The sequence below is a fragment of the Molossus molossus genome, unplaced genomic scaffold (genome assembly GCF_014108415.1).
Source record: "Molossus molossus isolate mMolMol1 unplaced genomic scaffold, mMolMol1.p scaffold_m16_p_4, whole genome shotgun sequence".
Taxonomy (NCBI): domain Eukaryota; kingdom Metazoa; phylum Chordata; class Mammalia; order Chiroptera; family Molossidae; genus Molossus; species Molossus molossus.
The window spans coordinates 32,767,625-32,791,693 of NW_023425377.1; the positions used below are offsets into that span (position 1 = coordinate 32,767,625).

The 24,069-nt window shown below is 44.7% G+C and overlaps 2 protein-coding genes across 5 annotated transcripts; one reads left to right on the forward strand and one right to left on the reverse strand.

Annotated features, from left to right (window-relative positions):
- Positions 1-600: 600 nt before the first annotated feature.
- On the reverse strand, positions 601-10,035 carry HARS2 (histidyl-tRNA synthetase 2, mitochondrial). 4 transcript variants are annotated; one of them, XM_036281649.1, is made up of 13 exons: positions 9,765-10,035; positions 7,304-7,378; positions 6,219-6,338; positions 6,001-6,096; positions 3,705-3,830; positions 3,492-3,599; positions 3,108-3,206; positions 2,712-2,805; positions 2,248-2,375; positions 2,086-2,154; positions 1,649-1,765; positions 1,277-1,423; positions 601-861 (listed from the first exon to the last, which is right to left on the reverse strand). In XM_036281649.1, the coding sequence occupies exons 1-13, from the start codon at positions 9,870-9,872 to the stop codon at positions 802-804; spliced, it is 1,347 nt and encodes a 448-aa protein (XP_036137542.1). In that variant the 5' UTR covers positions 9,873-10,035; the 3' UTR covers positions 601-801. The 4 variants fall into 4 exon arrangements, with proteins under 4 accessions (XP_036137542.1, XP_036137541.1, XP_036137543.1 ...); XM_036281648.1 differs by having other exon boundaries at positions 1,912-2,154; XM_036281650.1 differs by lacking the exon at positions 9,765-10,035 and adding an exon at positions 8,994-9,248 and having other exon boundaries at positions 1,912-2,154.
- A 97-nt stretch (positions 10,036-10,132) lies between these two features.
- Positions 10,133-24,016, forward strand: HARS1 (histidyl-tRNA synthetase 1). The gene is made up of 13 exons (XM_036281652.1): positions 10,133-10,284; positions 10,566-10,655; positions 14,745-14,864; positions 18,699-18,794; positions 19,447-19,572; positions 20,224-20,331; positions 20,483-20,581; positions 20,815-20,908; positions 21,150-21,277; positions 21,367-21,609; positions 23,041-23,157; positions 23,354-23,500; positions 23,836-24,016. Exons 1-13 carry the CDS (start codon positions 10,195-10,197, stop codon positions 23,905-23,907), a joined length of 1,530 nt encoding a protein of 509 aa, XP_036137545.1. The 5' UTR covers positions 10,133-10,194; the 3' UTR covers positions 23,908-24,016.
- Positions 24,017-24,069: the final 53 nt, after the last annotated feature.

Sequence of the window (24,069 nt, forward strand, 5' to 3'; positions counted from 1 at the left end):
GGGGCACGTACCAAAAAAAAAGATTAGAATTGACCAGTGCACACTCAAGCATTTTCTATGGCCTATGCACAGCAATCCCTTGATAACAAACTACTACATTAAATATTTTATTTAATATGTTATCCAACCAATTCTAGAACAGCCTCCTCCATGGCAGGACATGAAATACAGTAGTGATTCTGGCACAGGAAATGTTCTCCAAAATCTCAAAAGATCAGATTTCCATCTTGTCAGGTCACCTATTAAGTTCAATATTCAAGATTATTAAACAGACAGCCTTACCCTGCTATTGTTAACAGTGGATGGGCTAGAGAGATGCCACATCAATATGGGTACTGCTATGCCCTTGGGATAGCATCTCTGTCCTCAAACAAAACAGACAGCAGCCATTGCCCCACCTTGTTGTCTCCCAAAAACTTGGACAGGCCAACAGCAGGCTGTGGACAAGTTCCCCAGAATATGGTTCAGAATCCTCTCAGCCTGAGGTAACTCTCCCAGAGTCTTGCTCACAGCAAACACCTTAGCACTTCTTGGCAGCATTCAATGGCACATGAAATATATCATCTGCCTCTGTGATTTGAGCATGTGTCTTTCACATACCAGCCATCTGCACCCATGCAGAAGAGCTGCTCACAATAGCCCAGGAGTCCTCAGGGCTTTCTACAGTTCTGTATCCAAGAAGGATGGAGGTGGCAGAGGCACTTGTCATTCATCCTGGCCAGCAGTTGTGAAGTACATCAGGAACCCAGGCCTAAATAAAACATTTTCTACAAAGAGCAGCAGATGACAATCAGGAAAGGATCAAGATTCGAATAGTCGCTTCTGAATTTCAGCCACAAGATTCTCCCGTTTAATGGCTACCTGAAACACAAGAGAACCCTTATGTGACAAACCAGAGTGACACGAGCTCCTTAGCCATTGCTTTTCCAGATTCATTTTACTCTATATTGCCCCCACTACTTATGCAACCAGTAGGGAGTAGTGTGCACTTCAAGCTAACCTGGAGAATGTTAGTCCTCAAGACTAAAGGAATTCAAATGCCTCATCTGTGTCTATTTTGTTAATTAGTCTCAAAACACCCATTTAAATTTCATCTGACCTTCTTCTGCCCACCCAGCCAGTATCATTGGCTATAATGGTTGCCTAGGATGGGTCTTTATACATTTTTATCACTATTAATTCTGGAGATATTTCCTCAGCCAGAAATATATTTCTTAAAAGAATCTTAAAAAGATAGAAACACATGGTCCCTTCTATTTTTGCTTGCCCCACTCACCTCCTCCCTACTGGCCACTGAACGGAGCTTGATGACACCTTCCTTCAGTTCTTGTTCACCAATAATGACTACCAGTGGAATGCCCATGTTTTCACAGTAGTGCAGTTGCGTTAGTAATTTAGGGTTGTTCTTATACAGCAGCTCTGCCTTAAAAGGATGAAGATAGAGTAGGGGATTTAGAAGTGACCACACCACTCCAGCCAGAGGAGTATTTCCAAAGAAATAAATAGCTAGCACTCCTACCCTAAGAAGACACTCTAGTGAAGGAAGACTTGAAAGATCTTGAGTTCCACACAAGGCATAAAGTAGAAATGGGCCTGGTGCCTGAATTCCACATCTACCCACATGGCTTGGATATTAGCTCCACCATACCTTGATCCCAGCATCCCAAAGCTCTGCAATTAGCTTCAATCGTTCTCGGAGAAAGTTCTTCTGTGGAGTGGCCACAAACACTTGAGTCTCTGTGGTCCGTATCTTCTCACCAAAAGTCTGATAAAAGAGAAGAAGTAAAATAAAAACTTCCTCTGCACTAACTCCAAAGAACAGGGCAAAAATAATTATAAGAAAAACAGTCCAACTGCACCTCTAGGAACATGAGAATTTTCAGTCCCACTCCACCCCTACCTAGGACCTACCTTCATCCTCTGCTCCAAAATGGAGAAGATTCTCTCTACCCCAATGCTGAGCCCCACACACGGCACCTTGTGGCCCTTGGGGTTAAACATGCCCACTAGCCCATCGTAGCGTCCACCAGCAGCCACGCTGCCCACATTCAAAAGGTCATCCTCAGCCTGAGCTGGGGTCTGTACCAGTACTGCTTCATAGATCACTCCTGTATAGTAGTCCAGGCCCCGAGCCAGGCTTAGATCAAAGGAGATCTGTGGGAACAAGGCTATAATCAGTCCCAGACAAGATTCAGGACCCTGAGAAACCCAGAGCTCAGCAGGAGGTCCACACCCAACTCAGCTTACCTTCTCTGCAATTCCAAATAAAGTCAAATATTCAAAGAGCAGCTTCAAGTCCCCCAGGCCCTCTAGGGCCTGCTTGCTCTGAGTTAGTCTGGGATCCTGGAACATTTGCTCTAACAAGGACAGCCCACCTGGGAGACATGTGGGGAGAGATAAGGGCTCTGCTACTCACCCAGATGTTTCATCCAAATTTATCTCTAGTATATTCCAGCTAATCTTCCTCATTTTCTTTAAAAAAAAAATTTTTTTTTAAAGCTACTGATCTCATATGACCAGACTCTCCCCTCTGTCTCTACCTTTGCCTTCTGAAGACATAAGGTGGTTACAATAAGTAAAAGGGGAATTACATTCAGGAAGGCTCTGGAGCTTAGCACATCTACAGAAAAGAGCTGCTTCAGAGGTAGAAGTTGTACACATATTACCCTCACTCTGGTTCTATCATATAGCTTTGAAACTCTGGTTCTTACCATGACATTGGACATAGTCCCCAATTCGATCAGCTACTTCGGGAGCCACGCCTTTCTTTGCCACCATCTCATGTCTCACATCTTTCCAAGATATCTGCACAAATACTCAAACATTAGCCCAGCCCCCAAATCCTTCTTTCCCTAAACAGAAAATATCTCACTTTCATTCAGTATGTATGCCATGAGTAGCTAAACCTAAACTCAGCAAAGTCAGAGGCAGCTTAGAAAATCCAGCCACAATTCCCACTGTACAGCAAAATTCAAATCTTACTTCAGAATATCTCCCTACCTCCCTTACTTTCAGCCACCATCTTCTTATAGTCCCTCTAGGGATACAGACTCGAGGGCAGGGCAGAAACTCTGATAGGGTCTACTAAAGCCTGATTTCTTTCGTACCTTGTCCAGTTTGTCTATGGAGGAGCAGACGGTATGGAACTTGCTTTCAGGAACACCACAGATGGCAAACATCCCATCCAAAATCCGCCGGTCATTGACCTGTGAACTCAATGGAATTAACCCAAGTGCCTTTTCTTTCAATGCCCTTTCTCCCAAAACAATGACAGTTGCTACTCCCCTGAGTCATAAAAGAGAAAGGAAATTTCACAGGATATACGTGTGTGTGTGTGTGTGTGTGTGTGTGTGTTTGTTTTTTATATATAATGCAACAGCTGTACTAAGAAAGTCCTAGAGATGCAGACATAAAGTTTGAGCCACCTGTGCTTTAGGAGAGCAGCAGGCCAAATCCAGACTTCTCCCCTAAGTCCTCAGCTGTGACCTCACCTTAATGAGAAAGTCCCCTAGCTGCAATCCACTTAGGATTTCACAGATGATCTTCAAACACTCTGCATCAGGAATCATAGGGTCAAACTCACCAGCAATGTCAAAATCCTACAGCAAAGAAAAAGATGGGGAAAAAGTCTCCACTGAGCAGCCAGTTCCCTGGTTCTGGCCCCCAGAATTATCAAACCATGCTGCCTCCTTCAGGTCACTTACACACTGGCAGAACTCCCTATAGCGGCCTTGGACTATGGTTGGGCTCTCTCGCCGCCACACCTTTCCAACATGGTAGCGTTTCATCTTCTTCAGTTTATTCATGGCCATATAACGTGCAAAAGGGACCTCACATAAGTAAGTTAAGGAGGAAAAACACTACATCCAAAGCTTAGGCCCAGTGTAAAGACATTAGAGAAGACCGAGCCTTTATCAGTTGGATCCCATCCTTTAGGATAAGAACACATCATACCTTCTCTGTCTTGTTTCCCATTATCCCCAAGGCCTAGCTGTACCTGGCATTTAATATATGGGGTGGGCAAAAATAGGTTTACGCCTGTGAGTATGCAAAACAGTTTACTTTTTCTTTTTTTCTTTATTGATTTTAGAGAGAGGAAGGGAGAGGGAGAGAGAAACAGAAACATCAATTGGCCACCTGCTGCATGCCTGCCACTGGATATTGGGCCCATAACCTGGGCGTATGCCCCGACCAGGAATCAAACTGGTGACCTCTTGGCACATGGGTTGATGCTCAACCACGGAGCCACACCTGCCGGGCACAACAGCTTACTCTTTTATTATTATTTATTAATTATTGTATTATTTATTTGTATTATAACTGTAAACCTACTTTTGCCAACCATTGTATACTGAATAGTGTCAATTAAAGAAATTCCACCTAGTCCAGAGAGACCCAGGTTCAGTTCCCGCTAAGGGCACGTACCTCGGTTGCAGTTTGTCCCCGGCCCTGGTTGGGTCGTGTGGGTGACAGCCACTCGATGTGTCCCTTTCACGTCGATGTTTCTCTCTCTCTCTTCCTTTCTCTCTCCCACTCTGTCTGAACAAAAAATGAAAAAAAAAAATGTCCTTGAGTGAGGATAAAAAAAAAGAAATTCCACCTATTAAAACTATAAGTTCAGTAGAAAGCATGGGAAACAAAGATAGAAATGTCACAAGAATTTCAAGTCTGGGCCATTCCCTCCCATTTGGATCAATTCTCTACCACCTCAAAAGAGTCAAGCTTCAGCCCTGGCCGGTTTGGTTCAGCAGAGCAGTTAGAGCATCAGCCTGTGCACCAAAGAGTCGCAGGTTCGATTCCAGTCAAGGGCACGTACCTCGGTTGCTGTTTGGTCCTGGTCCTGGTCAGGGTCATGCAGGAGGCAACCAGTCAATGTGTCCCTCTCACGTCAATGTTTCTCTCTCCCTCTCCCCCTCTCTCCCTCCTTGCCACTCTCTCTGAAGATAAATAGAAAAATGTCCTCAGGTAAAGATAAAAAAAAAAAAAAGAGTCAGGCTTTAGAACCTTGATTTGCCTTCATCCTACATGTCAATATTTCTTTTTTTAAAACGTTTTTTCTTTATTGATTTGAGAAAGAAAGGAAGGGAGAGGAAGAGAGATAGAAACACCGATGAGAGAGAATATCAACTGGCCACCTCCTGCATGCCCCCCACTGGGGATCAGGCCCACAACCTGGGCATGTGTCCTGACCAGGAATTGAACCAGCAACTCTTGGTGCATGGGTCGACACTCAACCACTGAGCCACACCAGCTGGAAACATGTCGATATTTCTTAAAATGCAGGTCAAGGACCATCTGCATCTTAATTACCCAGGTGCCTGTTAGAAATGCAGACTGTTGCCCTGGCCGGTTTGGTTCAGCAGTTGGAACATCGGCCTGCAGACCAGAGAGTCCAGGTTCAGTTCCCACTAGGGGCACGTACTAAAAAAAAGAAATGCAGACTGTTGCCCTGGCCAGTTTGGCTCAGCAATTACAGCATTGGCCCGTAGAGTGAAGGGTCAGGGGTTCAATTCTGGTCAAGGGCATGTGCCTGGGTTACAGGTTTCCCCAGCCAAGACCAGGGCTGTGTGGGAGGCAATCAACTGATGTGTCTCTCTCAACATAAATGTTTCTCTTTCTGTATATATATATATATATATATATATATATATATCCCTCCCTTCTACTCTCTCTAAAAAATAAGAAAATCAATGGAAAAAAATTTTTTTGAAAAGAAATGCAGACTGTTGAGCCCCACTCCAGCAACAGAATTAGGAATATCTGGGGCTGGGGGCTAGAAATCTGTGTTTCTGTGTTCCCCAGAGGGATTCTGATACACACTGAAGTTTAATGACAGTACTCCAGGCCAGGCTCTGCTGGCAGAGTTGCCTTCTGTTTGAAACTGAAAGTAAACCCTGCTGCCTATAGACCTATAGGGTCTCAGAGTCACTCTTGTCCCTTTTGTCAAAGCCCTCTGTGTTTGGAAAGAGGTAAGTCAGGTTCCAGCACTCAGAAGGATACAGTAAGGTCATAGCGCAGGGATAATAGCTCTCCACCCTGATCCTTCAGATCATAGATGAGCCCAGAGTCCTCTCCATACTTCTCAGTAAGCATTTCCTGCAGGAGTCAAACAGAAAGCAACACAGTTGAAAGGAGGACTCCAGAACACAGGCTGGAAGGTCTTTGGGAAACTGAAAGCAAGAAAAAAATGGTGTTCCGGCACTTATTTCTCCACTTACCTTTAGCTCAAATGCTGGGGTATCCAACCCTTTTGCTCCATGACGTTTAAAGCAGCTAACAATTACATCAAGTATTTTCTCCCTCACAACCATCTGCTGGGGACTAAGATCTCTGGTGCCCTAAAAACCAAAAGCAGCCACAGTGAAAACAAAGACAAAAAACAAATCCATTTAGCCCAGGCTGGTTTGGCTCAGCGGTTAGAGCATCGGCCTGCAGTCCCAAAAGACCCGGGTTCAGTTCCAGCTAAGGGCACGTACCTCGGTTGCAGTTTGTCCCCGGCCCTGGTTGGGTCGTGCGGAAGGCAGCCACTCGATGTGTCCCTTTCACGTCGATGTTTCCCTCTCTCTCCCCCGCTCCCACTCTATCTGAACAAAAAAATGGAAAAATGTCCTCAGGTGTGGAGAAAAAAATTAAAAATTAAAAAAAAAAGTCCATTTAACACAAAGAGTTAGCCCTGGCCAGTTTGGCTCAGCTGTTAGAGCCTTGGCCCACGGACCAGAGAGACCTGGGTTTGGTTCCTGCTAAGGGCATGTACCTCAGTTGCAGTTTGTCCCCCGCCCCGGTTGGGGTTGTGTGGGTGGCAGCCAGTCGATGTGACTCTCTCACATCGATGTTTCTCTCTCTTCCTCCCTCTCTCTCTCCTGCTCTATCTGAAATGCAAAAATGTCCTCAGGTGAGGATTTAAAAAAAAAGATACAATTAAACTACATCCATAATCTAAGTGTAGAGTTGAAATCTCCTTGAGCTCAGATCATTCTAAGTGCTAGTACCTCAAGAACAGTGAAGATTTTTTTCTTTTAATTAGTCTAAAAAGACGCTCAGCCCTGGCTGGTTTGGCTCAGCTGTTAGAACATCGGCCCTCGGACCAAAGAGTCACGGGTTCAATCCCCTGCCTGGTGGGGGTCGTGCAGGAGGCAACCAATCGATGTCTCTCTCACATCGACGTTTCTCCCCCTCTCTCTCTCCCTCTCTACCACTCTATCTAAAATAAAATAAGTTAAATTAAATTAAATAAACAGACGTTCAAAGGAGTCAGGAAAAGACAAGGCACTCTAATGGGACAGGGTGAGGCAAAGTGAATTACCTTTGGTGTCTTGATAATAAAATTTGATTTCTCTTGATGTGGTTTCAGTTGGGATGTTAACACTGCCTCTACAACCTGGCAGAAGAAAGAATGTGAGATGTGGTTTCTCTCAAGACTAGCCAGACCTGTGACATCACTGGTCCTGTGGACCATCAACCTGCAAAGAGCTTTGGTCCTGAGCAACAGGAAACCTAAATACTATTTTATCTATCCCAATCTCAGCCCCTCTCCAAAAACCCATGTTGTATCTGCAATATATATGTAACACACATGAGGTCAGGTCTTTACCATACAAGCTTTGTCTAAAAAAGTTTAAGAACCCAAGAACAATGAAGGCAAAGAACAACTCACCACTACCGCCACCAACCATATGGGGGTAGGGATTAGCATATCTTTTCCAGGTCTCAGTTCCAAATCAAAGAGCAAAAATAAGAATGTTTTAATAAGGTAGCAATGGTCATGAAGCTTGGAAACAGGTAAAAAGGAACTTGAAGCAGAAGAGAGCCAACCCAAGGACAAAGAACATGTTAGAATGAGCAGGAATGCAAAACTAGACTGATAGGATGCTGAGGCTGAAAATTAATAACAAAAGATTTGAGTCCTGTTTTTTCTTTTTTTAATTTTTTTCTTTATTGATTTTAGAAGGAGAGGAAGGGAGAGGGAGAGAAATATAGAAACATCGATGAGAGAGAACATTGATTGGCCACCTCCTGCATGCCCCCCAATGGGGATCGGGCCCACACGTGGGCATGTGTCCTGACCAGGAATCAAACCGGCGACCTCTTGGTGCATGGGTCAATGCTCAACTACTGAACCACACCAGCCGGATGGACCCTGTTATTCATAATAGCACAGAGTATCTGCTATAAAGACAATAGGGTCGACCTGGTCGGTTTGGCTCAGTGGTTGGAGCATAGGCCTGCGGTCTGGAGACCCGGGTTCGGTTCCCGCTAAGGTCACATACCTCGATTGCAGTTTGTCCCCGGCCCTGGTTGGGTTGTGGTGGTGGCGACCATTCAATGTGTCCCTTTCACGTTGATGTTTCTCTCTCTCTCTCTCCCTCCCACTCTATCTGAACAAAATATCGAAAAATACCCTCAGGTGAGGATAAAAAAAATAATAAAATTTTAAAAAGACAATAGGGTCACGCAGCCAGTGTGGCTCAGTGGTTGAGCATCGACCCATGCATGCACCAAGAGGTTACCAGTTCAATTCCCGATCAGAGTACATGCCCAGGTTGTGAGCCAAATCCCCAGTGGGAGGTACGCAGGAGGCAGCCAATCAATGTTCTCTCTCATGGATGTTTCTATCTCTCTCTCTGCCTTCCTCTCTCTCTCTAAAATCAATAAAGAAAAAAAAAATTATAAAATAAATAAACACCCTGGCCGGTTTGGCTCAGTGGTCAGAGTGTTGGCCTGCGGACCAGAGAGTCCTGGGTTCGGTTCCCACTAAGGGCATATACCTCAGTGGCAGTTTGTCCCTGGCCCTGGTTATGGTCTTGTGGGTGGCAACCAGTGGATGTGTCTCTCATGTCGATGTTTCTCTCTCTCTCCTCCCCCTTCTCCCCCTCCCGTTCTATCTGAAGATAAATGCACAAATGTCCTCAGGTGAGGATAAAGAAATAAATAAGTAAATAAAGCCAATAGGGTATTTACAAATGTAAAACAGAATCAGTGATTTTATTTATTACCAGCAGGCTGTATGCCCTTCTACAAATATAGAGGGTGTGCTAGTTCTATATTTTGGTGGATTCTCTACTCCAGTTCAAGTTCACAATCCCTTCTCTGCAATTCCAAAATCCAAAAATCTCTGAAAACCAAAAATGGTGTGGGTTGTTTATTTAAGACTCGTTTTGAGGTAATTCTAATATGAACTGTCTACTTATGGTCGTTAATCATCCCAGTGGAAATATTCATATATTTTGCTTAAGAAATTAAAAAAAAATTTTTTTTTCTGTATTGATTTGAGAGAGAGAGAGGAAGGGAGAGGGAGAGAAACATGGATTGGCCGCCTCCTGCACGTCCCCCGCTGAGGATTTGGCCCACAACCTGGGCATATGCCCTGACTGGGAAACCAACTGGGGACCTCTTAGTGCATGGGCTGATGCTCAACCACTGAGCTACACCGCCGGGCTTGCTTAAGAAATGTTAACGTTTGACCCCAACAGGTTCAAATTAGGGATTGTGGGCCTATATTAAAATGCTTCCTTACTATGTAACCATAGGCAAATTATTTGGCCATGCAGTTTCTGTTTCCTGAAATGTAAAAGGAAATTAACTCCAACCTCTCAGGATTGCTATACGGATTAAATGGCAAAGCATCTAAAACGCTTAGCTTAATCATGGTGGGCACTCAGTTAAAGAAAAAAATTATATTACTACTGGAGTACAGGCCGTGAGTTCATGCTTTCAGACCTGGAGTTCCTGCCCCGACAGACAGGCGCTATCTCGGGATGGCTCACCTGGCTGTGAGAATAGACCGCCCCGATGCACACCACACGAGGAGGCCGCAGGAGCTGGCGAAGCAGCGCAGCCCAGGACCTCCCGTGCAAGAGTCCGAGCTGGGGCATCGTGAGGCAGGAGGCCGGCTTTCCGAGACAGCAGGCAAAAGACTTAGGCTGTCGGACCCCAAAAAAAGTGCACAGCGTTGCTGAAGCAAAGCCCGAGTTCCAGCGAAGGAGATAAGTGATCCCAAATTCCGTAAAAAAAACCCTGTCCTTTCAGGTTCCCTCTCCGCTTCGGCACTTCCTGTAGGAGCCGGAACGGGTTGTAGCGCTCAGCGGAGGCTCTCTAGGCATGCGAACCAGCGACTCGATAGCCGGAACTCATCCCAGCTGAAGCTGTCGCTACTGCCACCGATCTAGACCCAGTCCTCTCCTGTTGGCAGCCAGTATGGCAGAACGTGCGGCGCTGGAGGAGCTAGTGCGACTTCAAGGAGAGCGTGTACGGGGACTGAAACAGCAGAAAGCCGGCGCGGAGCAGGTGCGACCCAAGCGGCAGGGGAGGGGACAAAGCAAGGCCGGGGAGGACATACAGCTTGGGGTGGTTTGCACAGAGAACAGGGATGTGAGAGAGAAGGGATCCAGATGGTGGGGAGGAGGGCGAGCTAGGTGGTGAGTTAGCCGGGGCAGTACTCGAAAGAAGCCAAGTAGGCCTGGGGAGAGAGATCTGTTCCAGATCCTGATGGAGGGATACTGAATGAATGGCTGAGGGGGGAGGGGAGCCGCAGATGTGATAGCCCAGTGCCTACTTTTTCTCCACAGATCGAGGAGGAGGTGGCAAAACTACTGAAACTGAAGGCACAGCTGGGCCCTGATGAAGGGAAACACAAGTTTGTGCTCAAAACCCCCAAGGTAAATATTGCTTTAGGGAGCCCGCTTTCCTCCAGGTCATTGAGCATTATCTGAAATGCTGCAGAGGAAACAAAAGTTGCTATGGGCACCAGGCTGGATTGGACTCCACCTGAGTCATTATGGCAAAGTGATGGCAGAAACTAAGCCAGCTGGGTGCTTAGGGGAGTCAGCCTACTACTGCTACTCTTTCTTTCATTTAGTAAATATTTAGACTGAGTGTTAACTGTGTGCCTAGCGCTGTACAAACCAGTGAATATAGCATGGTGAATATGGCCTGCCCTCATGAAGCTTACATTCTACTGTGGGAAACAGTCTTAATACAAATAGCTCCACACGTGGGAATGTGATTACAAACTGTGATAAGTGATATAAAGAAATAATAAGGATGCTCTGAGAAAAATAAGGGAGAACTGATGAGTCTAAAAAAGCCTCACTGAAGTGATATACTAACTGCCCTAACAGATGAGTGGGAGATATCCAAGGAAAGAGTATGAGAAAAATAGGTCCGAATATGGAAACCCTGAAGCAGGAAAGAACCTTGGTAGTTTCCAAGAACTAGAAAAAGACCTGTGTGTCTAGATCCAAATAGAAGAAGTGGAGTAGGGTTGAAGATTCCTAGCTCAGTCTCTAGGATTTCAGTTCAGATGCCACTTTCTGTACCTTCTATAAATAGAACTATTTACCCCCTCATCTGGGTTCCCTTGCACTTTACATATATCTCTGTTGCATTTATTGCTGACTTTTAGTTATTCACATAGTTAGTTTATGATGAGAGGGTGAGACCAAGGGCCTGGAACTAAATAGGTATTCAATGAATGTATGCAAAATTGAACTCCAAAGGAGAGGGGAGATGATCTATCTTCCTTATGTTGAAGTGTCCCCTTTTATAGTTAATTCTTTGGGCTCCTAAGTTCATTGAGCTATTCCTAATTTCATAGGTGAAGGAGACAGTGTAAAATCCCAAGACAATGATCATCAGTGGTTATTCAAAATCTTAGGTGGAAAGATAAATGGGGAACTTATGATAGATCAGGCTAGCCTCAACCTAAACCCAGTGATTAATCTTCACATCACTAAAAGTAGGACAAGCAGGCACCCTCCTTATGTGATGCAATAACAAGTACACAGCACCTCCTATGAAGTATTCCTGCCAAAAAAAAAATTGAACCTGATTTTAATCAGGTCTTCAGACCTACCTAGCGGTTTACCAGAAGTATGGGTGATGGATGGACATGTTAAAGTATATTGTTAACTAAATCTAGAATGTGAACAGTTCCTTAGGACAAAGGACTCAATTTCATCAACAAATAAATGACATATTTTTAAAAAGGAAAAGAAACTGTTGTAGCTTAAATAGACATACGCCATATCAACCAAATATAATGCATGGACCTCATTTAGAATCTGATTCCAACAAGCCAACCATAAAAAGATATTGAGGCAATCAGGGAAAATTAAACATGGATTGGGCATTAGATAATATTCTGGGGTTGTTAGTTTTTTTGGTTATAATGAAGGTACTGTAATGTTTGAGGTTTTTTTATTCTTTATGTGTTAGAGGATTCATACTGAAATATTTATAGGTGAAATGGTAAGATTGATGTTTGGGATTTATTTTAAAATACTCGAGAAAAAAAAATGTTGGGGCTTAGATAAAATAACAGATGTTGATGGTAGTTGAAGCTGTGTAATAGATACATGGTGGCCCTGGCCAGTTTTGCTTAGTGGTTAGAGCATTGCCCCATGGACCGAATGGTCTCAGGTTTGAATCCCAGTCAAGGACATATACCTTGATTGCAGGTTCGATCCCTGACCCCAGTCAGGATCGTGCAGGAGGCAACCAATCGATGTATCTCTCTCCCTCCCTCCCTCCCACTGTATCTTTAAAAAAAAAAAAAAAAATCAATGAAGAAATATCCTCAAGTGAGGGTTAAAAAAAAAATTAAAATATTCCTCTTTTTACTATTGCACATCTGTGTAAGGCTGTCTTCTATTAAGCCACACATTAAAGATTTACAAAAATGTAAATTAATGCCACTCTTCTCACCATTTTTTTGTTTGTTTGTTTTGGAAAGTAGTTATTGTCCCTAAAATGTTATTTATGTTAACATGTAGTGGATTTACTGTTAGAGGAATTCGTGAATTTTTTTTTTCTTTATTGATTTTAGAGAGAGGAAGTGAAAGGGAGAGATAGAAACATTGATGAGAGAGCGCATCGACTGGCCACCTCCTGCATGCTTCCCACTGGAGATCAAGCCTACAACCTGGACATGTGTCCTGACCAGGAATCGAACCGGTGACCTCTTGGTGCATGGGTCAATGCTCAACCACTGAGCCACACTGGCCAGACTAGTGAATATTTTTTAAATGTTTGCAGTTTTAATTTTTTTTCTTTTTAGTATCTTTTTATTAATTTTTTAGAGAGAAATTTAAACATTGATGTGAGAAACATTGATCAGCTGCCTCCTGCAGGCCTCCTACTGGGGATTGAGCCTGCAACCCAGGCATGTGCCCTGACTGGGAATCAGACCGGACCTCTCAGTCAATGGGATGACGCTCAATCCACTGAGCCACACCAGCTGGGTGCAGTTTTATTTATTTTTTTATCCTCACCCAAGGACATTTTTGCATTTATCTTCAGATAGAGCTGGAGGGAGAGAGGGAGGAAGAGAGAGAGAGAGAAACATCAATGTGAGAGAGACACATCGAGTGGCTGCCACCCACACAACCCCAACCGGGTCCAGGGCCAAACTGCCACTGAGGTACGTGTCCTTAGCGGGAACCAAACCCGGGACTCTGATCCACGGGCCGACGCTCTAACCGCCGAGTCAAACCAACCAGGGCATGCAGTTTTAATTTCTAATACAATAAATATTGATAGGTATAATCCACTTTGGGGTCCTTAATAAATAGTATGAGTGCAAAGAGGGCCTGAAACCAAAGACTTAGGAGTAAAAGACCAACCTAGAAGCTATTATCTAGAAGAAAGATTTCTAGTCCTGACTGCCATGAACCTGCTGAGTGGATTTAAGTAATGATTTAACTTCTTAATATCCTCTAATTCATCTGTAAAATGTATCTGCCCAGCCCATGTCATAGGTCTATTAGAAACAAGTTAGAGAATAAATACTATTCATTAGGATTTTTATTTATTAATTTTTCTTTTGTTAACCTCACCTAAGGACATTTTTCTACTGATTTTTTAGATAGAGTGGAAAGGAGGGAGAGAGAGAAACATCAATGTGAGAGAGACACATCAATCAGTTGCCTCCCGCATGACCCCAACTTTCCGGGGATGAAACCTGCAACCCAGGTATGTGCCCTTGACCAGGAATCAAACATGAGATCCTTTAGTCTGTGGGCCAATGCTCTAACCACTGAGCAAAACCCGCCAGGGCAGGGTTATTTATATATTTTGAGAAAGGATGTCACTTATAAATTTTGGAGTTCAACTAGTTAAGCCAGTTTGAGTTGGCTATGTGCCTGTCATCAGGTAGGTGTTTCCTGTTAGGCTGGGAAATGTTGTGTTACCCCAAGGAAAACTTCTGAGAAAATAGAGTTCTAAGAATTCTAGAAAATGAACCAAGCTTAAAAGGGAATGGAATGCCCTGGCTGGTGTTGTCCAGTGGTTAGAGCATCACCCATGGACCAAAGGGTCTCGGGTTCGATTCCCAGTCAAGGGCACATACTTGGGTTGCAAGTGCATTCCCCGGCCCTGGTCGGGGTGGGTGCAGGAGGCAGCCAATCATTGTCTCTCTCTCACATCATGGCTTCTCTTTCTCTCTCTCTCTACCCCACTTCATCCCTTCCTCCCTTCCACTCTCTTTGAAAATCCGTGGAAAAATATCCTCAGATGAGGATTTAAAAAAGAATATAATAAAAGGGAATGGAACTTAGAAAGGTGATAGCAATGGGTGTGGTGATAGGGAATTGTACTTGTTTCACAACTCGGTAGCCTGTAGGAAAATTGAAGTTTGGGGCAAGATTTGCATTCATCATTGCTGAGTTCATGCTTTTATATTTATAGACCTTATTATTATTATTATTTTTAATCCCATCCCTGTTTCTTTGGCTAACTTTGACTCCAAGGGCACAAGAGACTACAGTCCCCGGCAGATGGCAGTTCGGGAGAAGGTGTTTGATACAATCATCAGCTGCTTCAAGCGCCATGGTGCAGAAGTTATTGATACACCTGTGTTTGAACTAAAGGTGAGGGAAGGGTGAGAAATTACATGGTGGGAGAGTGGGTGTGTGAACAAGAGGATGACAAGAGAGTGAGGACCCAAAGATCTCTCTCTCCTGCTGTGGACAAACACCAGTATTTTCTCCAATGGGAAAGGTTTAGAGGGAGAGGTCCTGCTGTTTGTTTACCTTGGTTTTAGCCAGTGGCTTTCAAAAGAGAGCACTTCTTAGGAGTGGAAGTTGTTTTGGCTTCCATATATTGAATTCTGTGGCACCTATATTGAGATGTTGTCTAGATACATGTAAACCATATATATAAAGTATAAATAAGTAATTGGTCTCCTATTGATGGACCCTGAGATTGTTTTCAGTTCTTTAATAAAAAACAGATGCATTGCCCTGGCCGGTTTGGCTCAGCGGTTGGAGCGTCGGCCTGCGGTACAGAGAGACCCGGGTTCGTTCCCGCTAAGGGCATGTACCTCGGTTGCAGTTTGTCCCCGGCCCTGGTTGATTGTGCGGGTGGCAGCCCCTCGATGCGTCCCTTCACATCGATGTTTCTCTCTCTCTCCCTCCCGCTCTATCTGAACAAAAAATGGAAAAATGTCCTCGGGTGAGGATTAAAAAAAAACAGATGCATCACTCCTTGCTTAAACCCCAGTGACTTCATTGCATTTATAATAAAGTCCAAAATCTTTACCCAGGCTTACAAGGCCCTACATGATCTACCTTTCTCACCTCATCACATGCTATTCCCCTTGCCCACTATGCTCTTTTGGTCTTCTTTCTATTCCTGGAACATACTAAATGTGTTTCTGTCTCAGGGCCTTTATTCTTATACTCTTCTCTTTTTTCAATTTTCTTTATTGATTTTAGAAAGAGAGGAAGGGAGAGGGAGAGATAGAAACATCAATGAGAGAGAACATCAATTGGCTACTTCCTGCACCACATCCCCCACTGGGGATCTGATCAACAGCTTGGGCATGTGCCCTGACCGGTAATTGAACCAGCGACCTCTTGGTGCATGGGTCGATGCTCAACCACTGAGCCACACTGGCCGGGCTTACTCTTCTCTTTTTCACCTGAACTCCCTTTACCCCTAGCTCTTTGCATGATTTTAATTTCAATTAAATTAGAGATTGCAAGCCCTGGCCAGATAGCTCAGTTGGTTAGAGCATCATCCTGATACACCAAGGTTTCAGGTTCTCGCCTTAGTCAGGGCACACACAAGAAAGAACCAATTAATGCATAAATAAATGGAACAATAAATCAATGTTTCTCTCCCTAAAATAAATTTTAAAAAAATACATATGTTGATTTTTTTTTTCTTTTAATTAGAGATTACAATCCAGAGACATGGATATAGGGAACAGACTGACAGACCTCAGAGGGAAGGGGGGTGGGAGCGGGTGGGAGGAGACAAACCAAACAACATATATGCATAACCAATAGACACAGACAACAGTGTGGTGAAGGTGGGGATGGGGGGCTGGAGGAGGGTGTCAGTGGGGGGAAAATGGAGGGACTCTATAATACTTTCAACAATAAAGGTTTGGGGTTTTTTTAATTAGAAATTGCAGGTTTTTATCTTCAGATCACAGCTAAAATGCCATTCCTCAAATAATTCTCTCCAACTACCTTGTCTAAAGTAGCCCTTATCTATCACATCAACCTGCTTGATTTCCTTTAGAGCACCTATCACTATCTGAAATTATCTGTTAATGTTTTCTTACATTAGTATATTGCCTGTCTCTTCTCACTAGTATAGAAGATCCATGAGGACATGGACTGCCTTTGTCTTATTCACTAATGTATATTCAGTGCTTAAAATATACATCAGTAGTGGGCATTTATCTGCAGACTAAATTCATAGAATGGAATTGCTGGGCCAAAAGGTACTCATTTATATTTTTACCAACTATAAGTTTTTTAGGTTTGCCATAACGAAGTACCATATATTAGGTGGCTTAAAAAACATAAATTTATTGCCCAGCCAGTGTGGCTCAGTGGTTGAGCATTGACCCATGCAACAAGAGGTCGATGGTTTGATTCCCGGTCAGGGCACATGCCCAAGTTGTGGGCCCAATCTCCAGTTGGGAGCATGCAGGAGGACGCCAATCAGTGTTCTCTCTCATCGATGTTTCTTTTTTTTTCTTTCTTTCCTTTATTGATTTTTTTTTTTAATCCTAACCCAAGGACATTTTTTGATCTTTTGTTCAGATAGAGTGGGAGGGAGGGGGAGAGAGAGAGAGAGAGAGAGAGAAACATCGATGTGAAAGGGACACATCGAGTGGTCGCCACCCACACAACCCAACCAGGGCCGGGGACAAACTGCTGCCAAGGTATGTGCCCTTAGCGGGAACCGAACCCAGGCCTCTCAGGACCACAGGCCGATGCTCTAACCGCTAAGCAAAACCGGCCAGGGCCCTTTATTGATTTTTAGAGAGAGAGGAAGGGAGCGGGAGAGAGAGAAACATTGATAAGAGGACATCGATTGGCCGCCTCCTGCATGCCCCCCACTGGGGATCAGGCCCACAACCTCGGCCTGTGCCCTGACCGGGAATCGAACCAGCAACCTCTTGGTGCATAGGTCAACGCTCAACCACTGAGCCACACCGGCCAGACTTATCAATGTTTCATCTCTCTTTCTCCCTCTCCCTTCCTCTCTCTCTAAAAATCAATTTAAGCCCTGGCCAGTTTGGCTCAGCGGTTAGAGCGTCCGCCTGCGGTCCGGAGAGACCCGGGTTCGGTTCCCGCTAAGGGCATGTACCTCGGTTGCAGTTTGTCCCCGGCCCTGGTTGGTCGTGCGGGTGGCAGCCACTCGATGTGTCCCTTTCACATCGATGTTTCCCTCTCTCTCTCTTCCTCTCTCTCCCTCCCACTCTGTCTGTACAAAAAAAAAAGTAAAAATCAATTAAAAAAAATTTTTTTTTAAACATAAATTACTATCTGGAGGCTAGAAGTATGAGATAAAGTGTTAGCAGTGTTGGTTTCTTCTGAAGGCATGAGAAAAGGATCTGTTCCAGGCCGTTCCATGGCTTGTAGATGGTGTCTTTTCCCTGTGTCTTCACATCATCTTCCTTCTGTTTGTGTCCACATTTCCTCTCTTTATAAGGATACCAGTTATATTGGATTAGGGCCCACCCTGATGACTTCATTTTAGTTTAATTATCTCTTTAAAGACCCTATCTCCAAATACAGTCACATTCTGAGGTTACTAGCGAATAGAATTTTAAAATATGAATTTTGTGAAGGACACAATTCAGCCTATAACACCAACCAATGTATGAGTGTTTCTGCTGCTAACAATGGGACTTTTCAGGCTTTTTAAACTTTCCCAATCAGTAGGTGAAATAAGTTATCATCTTGTTGAACATATCACAGGGCAAAGACTGCTTCTGACATTCTTCAAATTTCAGGAGTCATCAAAACATTTATGTTTGTTGATCTAATAAACCATTCCTAGGAGTTTACCCTCAGAAAAAGTATTCAAAAGAAAAATATATGTACCCAAATATATTTATTGAGATGTAACAGAACATATTAAAAAATGGAATAACCTAAATATCCAAGAGTGTTTTCCTAGTAAGGAGATACAAAGCTGCTTCTCACTGGAATATTATGCAGTTTTTAAAAATAATATTTCAGCTGTGTCACAAAATGAAAATAGTGATAAGCAGAAAACAAAATTGGTATTTCTTTTTTATTATAACCAAATTAAATACATAGGTATCGGGCTAGAGAGCAGAGGAAATATAAACAAGTTGAAATCAGTCATGTTAAAGTGGTAAATTTTTTTTTCAAAACTTCCTTTTAAATTACTGTATTTATCATTTTGACCACATTTCTTTATGTTTTCTTCAGGAAACACTGACTGGAAAGTATGGGGAAGACTCTAAGCTTATCTATGACCTGAAGGACCAGGGTGGGGAGCTGCTGTCCCTTCGCTATGACCTCACTGTATCTTTCTAAACCTGGGCTCTTGACACTTTGGATGGATGGGCTGGGGCTATTTCTAGCTCAGGTTTGGAGACAACCAGACATGAGTGGGATCAAATATGCGCCTTTGTCACTTACGGGAATTATTTATCTAAACCAGAGGCGGGACTTGGGCTAAACAGAGCATAGCCTTCGAAGTTTTCTGAAATCTGAATGAGACCTCAGCTTTACGTCAGGGCCCACTTTCAACTTTACCAGCAATTCCCTGGTTCCAGAATACCTCTCCCCTTCCCCATCCAGTGGACAAAGTTTTTAATTGACCAACAGCATTTCCTTTATCTCCAAAAATCATCTGGCCAGAAAATCATCTGCCCAGAGATCCCACACAGGGATGCTTTTTCTGCTCCCAGGCCAATGCCCCCAGCCCTCTGCTGTGCTCAGCATGGCCTAGGGTGGAGACACTCCAAAGTGAAAGAAGCCTTAATCTTTTTTGAGACGTCATCTGCCCTTTGTGTTCACAAAATTGATTGTTTCTGATGTTCAGAAATGCTATTAATCTTATGGGTGATGGTTTTACCCGCACAGGGAGGGGCTAGGCCCTTGTTTCTGTAGGTGATGATAATCAACTTCCAGACTGATAGGAGAGGCTTTCTCCTTAACTCTTTGTGACCAGGTTCCTTTTGCACGATATTTGGCAATGAATAAACTGACCAACATTAAACGCTACCACATAGCAAAAGTTTATCGGAGAGATAACCCAGCTATGACCCGTGGCCGATATCGGGAATTCTACCAGTGTGTGAGTATGTGTGTAATTTGGCTCTCAAACCAGTAGAATCTACTGAGTACTCAAGGTGTCCTGAGCAAACTGGATGTCCCAGGTAATACTAACCCTTAGGTTTCTTTGGTATTCTCATAGAGATTTCACAAAGGCCCTGTGGGGAAAGAACAGAGATTATTCTCCCCATTTTATATATAAGTAAACTTGATTCTCAGCAGGATGAAGAGATCCTAGGGATAAGAAAGGCAAAGTCAGCACTAGAACTCTTGGTCCAGTGCTCTTATTAAACCACAGTGATAGGATCACAGCAAAGGATGAGGACATTGGATTTGAGGTATCATATCATCCAGACTGGTGGGCAGAGCTTCTGAATAAATAGAGAAAATGACTAAGGACTAAGGCTGTATGGTTGACCCTGCAGTGGTAGGAGGAAATAAGGAAAGGTAGATGAGTGAAATGATGAAAGACTAGCACAACAGATGGCAAAGAAACAAGGACTAGTAAGAGTCCCAAGAATGCTGGGGTTTTCCTCTGGTCTGATGATCAGAGAATGAAGAAGGTGGTCTATGCATGAGTGCAAACGCCTTCAGAGAGAAAGCAGAGCTTCCAGGAATCCCCTCTTTAAAAACTTAAATACCCAAGGACCTCTAACTGCCTCTCTCCCTGCAGGATTTTGACATTGCTGGGCAATTTGACCCCATGATCCCTGATGCAGAGTGCCTGAAGATCATATGTGAGATCCTGCATTCACTTCAAATAGGTGACTTCCTGGTCAAGGTCAGAGCTGAATGAAGCTGGGAGGGCAAAGTTGGGCCTGGCCTGTCACAGGAGAACATCTTTGTGCAGACAAACCAGTAGCCTAAGTGACCAAGGCTATTGAGGGTCATGTAAAGAGATTCTCTCCTCACTTTGCCTTGGGTCCCTGCAGGTGAATGATCGGCGCATCCTAGATGGGATGTTTGCAGTCTGTGGGGTTCCTGATAGCAAGTTCCGTACCATCTGCTCATCAGTGGACAAGCTGGACAAGGTAATGACCCAAACACCCGACTCTTTTATTCCCAGATCCCACCCTGCCTTGAGAAATGGAAAACAAGATTAAGAGAGAGGGGGGCCTGCGTCTATGCCCACCAGGGGAATATTAGCCTCAGGATGTAGGTTGAAAGGCAGCTTCTGCTCCAGACTACCCCCTGAGGAAGGCGTATAGTTGTTCTGTGGTGGAGAAGGTATCCAATGGTCCCTGACTAGTATCTGTCTGCCCAGGTGTCCTGGGAGGAAGTAAAGAATGAGATGGTGGGAGAGAAGGGCCTCGCACCCGAGGTGGCTGACCACATTGGGGACTACGTCCAGCAGCATGGTGAGGAACGAACCCTGCCTCCCAGCAGCCATCCCACTGCCCTAAAGCCTAAAGCTGAAATTCTTCTCTCTGTGTATATATATATACACGTGTGTGTGTGTGTGTGTGTGTGTGTGTGTAGGAGACAGGGAGAGAGATAGAGTGGGGTAAGAACATGCACACATACAAGTGCAGTCCAGGAAAAAGAGTTCCTACCTTTTCTTCCAGGCAGTCAGTCTGGCTCACAAATCTGTCTCCCCAGGTGGGGTATCCCTAGTGGAACAGCTGCTCCAGGATCCTAAACTGTCTGCAAACAAGCAGGCCTTGGAGGGCCTGGGAGACCTAAAGCTACTGTTTGAGTACTTGACCCTGTTTGGCATTGCTGACAAGGTGAGTCAGATTGGGGATGGGAGCCCTAGGTGAGCTCTAGGGCTTCAGGTCCTTGATCCTTATCTGGTACTGTGTTCTTGTCCCCACAGATCTCCTTCGACCTGAGCCTTGCTCGAGGGCTGGACTACTATACTGGAGTGATCTATGAGGCAGTGCTGCTACAGACCCCAGCTCAGGCAGGGGAAGAGCCCCTGGGTGTGGGCAGTGTGGCCGCCGGAGGGCGCTATGATGGGCTAGTGGGCATGTTTGACCCCAAAGGGCGCAAGGTGCCATGCGTGGGGCTCAGCATTGGAGTGGAGCGGATCTTCTCCATCGTGGAGCAAAGGCTGGAGGTGAGCAGAAGACAGTCTAGGCAAGTGGTGGCACCTAAACTATCTTCCTTAATCCTCAAGGGGACAAGTGGGGCTGCTTTGGGCAAGGAGCATCTTTGCAAAGAAATGGAGAAAAGATGAGCACTGCTTCACAGACTCCCACCCCATTATAGGCCAGCTTTGTGGATCTTTGATCATTCTTTTTTCACAAAAAAGCTCTGGGTCCCTACTTCCCTCAGAGCCGTCAGGAATCTAGGCTGGTGTATCCAGCAGTCCAGATCTTCCTCACAATACAGAAAATATTTTACTATTCTATGCCAGGCACTGTGCTTAGTGCTTTTCATGTATTATCTAATAAATTCTTTTGGCAGCCCTCTGAGAGTAGCTACTTTTACTATTTACATTTTCAGATGAGAGAACTGAAGATTATGGATCAAATATTTTACCCAAAGTCATCAATCTTTTAAGTGGCAGAGTCAATTTGTTTTTTTTATTTTTTTATTTTTTTTTATCCTCACCCGAGGACATTTTTCCATTTTTTACTCAGAGCGGGAAGGAGAGAGAGGAAGAGAGAGAAACATCGATGTGAAAGGGACACATCGAGTGGCCGCCACCCACACGACCCAACCAGGGCCGGGGACAAACTGCAGCCAAGGTACATGCCCTTAGCGGGAACCGAACCCGGGTCTCTGTGGACCGCAGGCTGACGCTCTAACCGCTGAGCCAAACCGGCCAGGGCAAGGCAGAGTCAATTTGAATCCAGACAGTCAGTCTAACTGCAAACCTAGCCATGCTTTGATTGTCTCTGAGTGGGAAGCATGTGTCTGAGGCACTGAGATCCTTCAGATGGCTGTTCTGACTCTACAGCATCTAGAGTAACACTAGGGAAACCCCTCACTGGCCTCAAGTGCTCCTTTGTTGTGGATGCTCTTAACTGGCTGGTTGCATTTCATCCCCTGGAGAATGCCCTGGTAGTAAGCTTCTCACTGCTCCATCTTTTTCTCTGGGGTGGAAAACACCCATGTTTCCCAGTTGAGGTCACTGTTCCATTAGGCATCTTATGTTGTAAAAACTATGAAAATAGTTTTCCAGAAAAAGACAAGGGGCACCAGCAGCATCCTCCCATCCCCCCATGCACACACACCCAGGGTTGTACCCTGTGGGCTGTATCCTCTTGACTGGGAAAATAATAAGTGGGAACTAGAACTGCCCAGCATAAGCTATCTTTGCCCTTGCCCTAGGTAACTTATTTTGGCACACCATATGTACAAGCCTGTCAGTTTATTTCTTGTATCATTTAAGAGCTACCTTATGCCGCGTTGCTAGATGAGAAGACTGGGCCCCTGCCCCGAGTTGGGCCTGGTCTCAGAATCCTGACAAGGGCCTGCTCTCTTTGCTCCTTGAAAGTGTTATAAAGGGTAGCCCAGCTCTCTCTTGTCTGCACCTTTCCAGGCTTTGGAGGAGAAGGTACGGACCACAGAGACACAGGTGCTTGTGGCATCCGCACAGAAAAAGCTGCTGGAGGAGAGACTGAAGCTTGTCTCAGAGCTGTGGGATGCCGGGATCAAGGTACATGAGGCAAGCCCCTGGATGGCAGCAAACAGGAGTACTGGGCACAGACTAAAAAAAACTCACCCATAGTGACTCTGCTATTCTGTGATTTCTTGGGGTGGAACTAAGAGCAAGGTGACAGCTTGGGCCCCCAGGAAGTTGTCCCTGAGTATGGCAGAAGTCAGCCTTCATCTTCTGCTTGGGTCCCCTGTAGGCCGAGCTGCTTTACAAGAAAAACCCAAAGTTACTGAACCAGCTGCAGTACTGTGAGGAGACAGGCATCCCACTGGTGGCCATCATCGGTGAGCAGGAGCTCAAGGATGGGGTCATCAAGCTCCGTTCAGTGGCCAGGAGAGAAGAGGTAAGTAGGTGGGCAGGAAGGCTGAAGGATGGAATGTATGCCATATCAGCAGGCCAGTACCTATTCAAGACCCGAGCAAAAACCAGGCATTCTTATTAGTATCCACTTGTAAAGGACTGAAGGGCTTTTAATCTGTTATTAGGGTCCTGGTAGGGTAAGATCCCCATCCCCACAAACACCCTGTGTCTCTGGCTCCCCCAAGAAGCACTGCCCACCCTAATGTTCATTTGGGTTCCTGCTCTCACCTGAGCCAAGCCTGGTGACCAGAGGAAGGGCACTCAGGGAGCTGTGGAGTGGAAGATGCTCATACCACTTTCTTTCCCCATCCTGCCCAGGTGGATGTCCGAAGAGAAGACCTTGTAAAGGAAATCAAAAGGAGAACAAGCCAACCCCTTTGCATCTGCTGAATTGAGCTATCACAGGAAAGTGAAAGGGCACTGTTTAAGGCTAAGACAAAATTCTGCAAATATACTTCAACAGCTTTGCACACTTCAAGCGGGAAACCTGAAGAGTAGTCAAAACAGAGGCTTTTTTATTTTTATTATCATTATTTTATTGGTAATCACGAG

What these genes read in the sequence shown, in the direction of transcription:
- HARS2 (XM_036281648.1), bottom strand. Translation starts at nt 9,872, where the DNA reads ATGCCCCAGCTCGGACTCTTGCACGGGAGGTCCTGGGCTGCGCTGCTT. An exon ending in GGACTATGTCCAATGTCATG is followed by an intron (nt 2,376 to 2,711) that starts GTAAGAACCAGA and finishes CATGTCTCCCAG; the next exon opens with GTGGGCTGTCCTTGTTAGAG. An exon ending in CAGTGGCCAGTAGGGAGGAG is followed by an intron (nt 862 to 1,276) that starts GTGAGTGGGGCA and finishes CTTGTGTTTCAG; the next exon opens with GTAGCCATTAAACGGGAGAA.
- HARS1 (XM_036281652.1), top strand. Translation starts at nt 10,195, where the DNA reads ATGGCAGAACGTGCGGCGCTGGAGGAGCTAGTGCGACTTCAAGGAGAG. An exon ending in CACCTGTGTTTGAACTAAAG is followed by an intron (nt 14,865 to 18,698) that starts GTGAGGGAAGGG and finishes TGTTTTCTTCAG; the next exon opens with GAAACACTGACTGGAAAGTA. An exon ending in TCGTGGAGCAAAGGCTGGAG is followed by an intron (nt 21,610 to 23,040) that starts GTGAGCAGAAGA and finishes GCACCTTTCCAG; the next exon opens with GCTTTGGAGGAGAAGGTACG.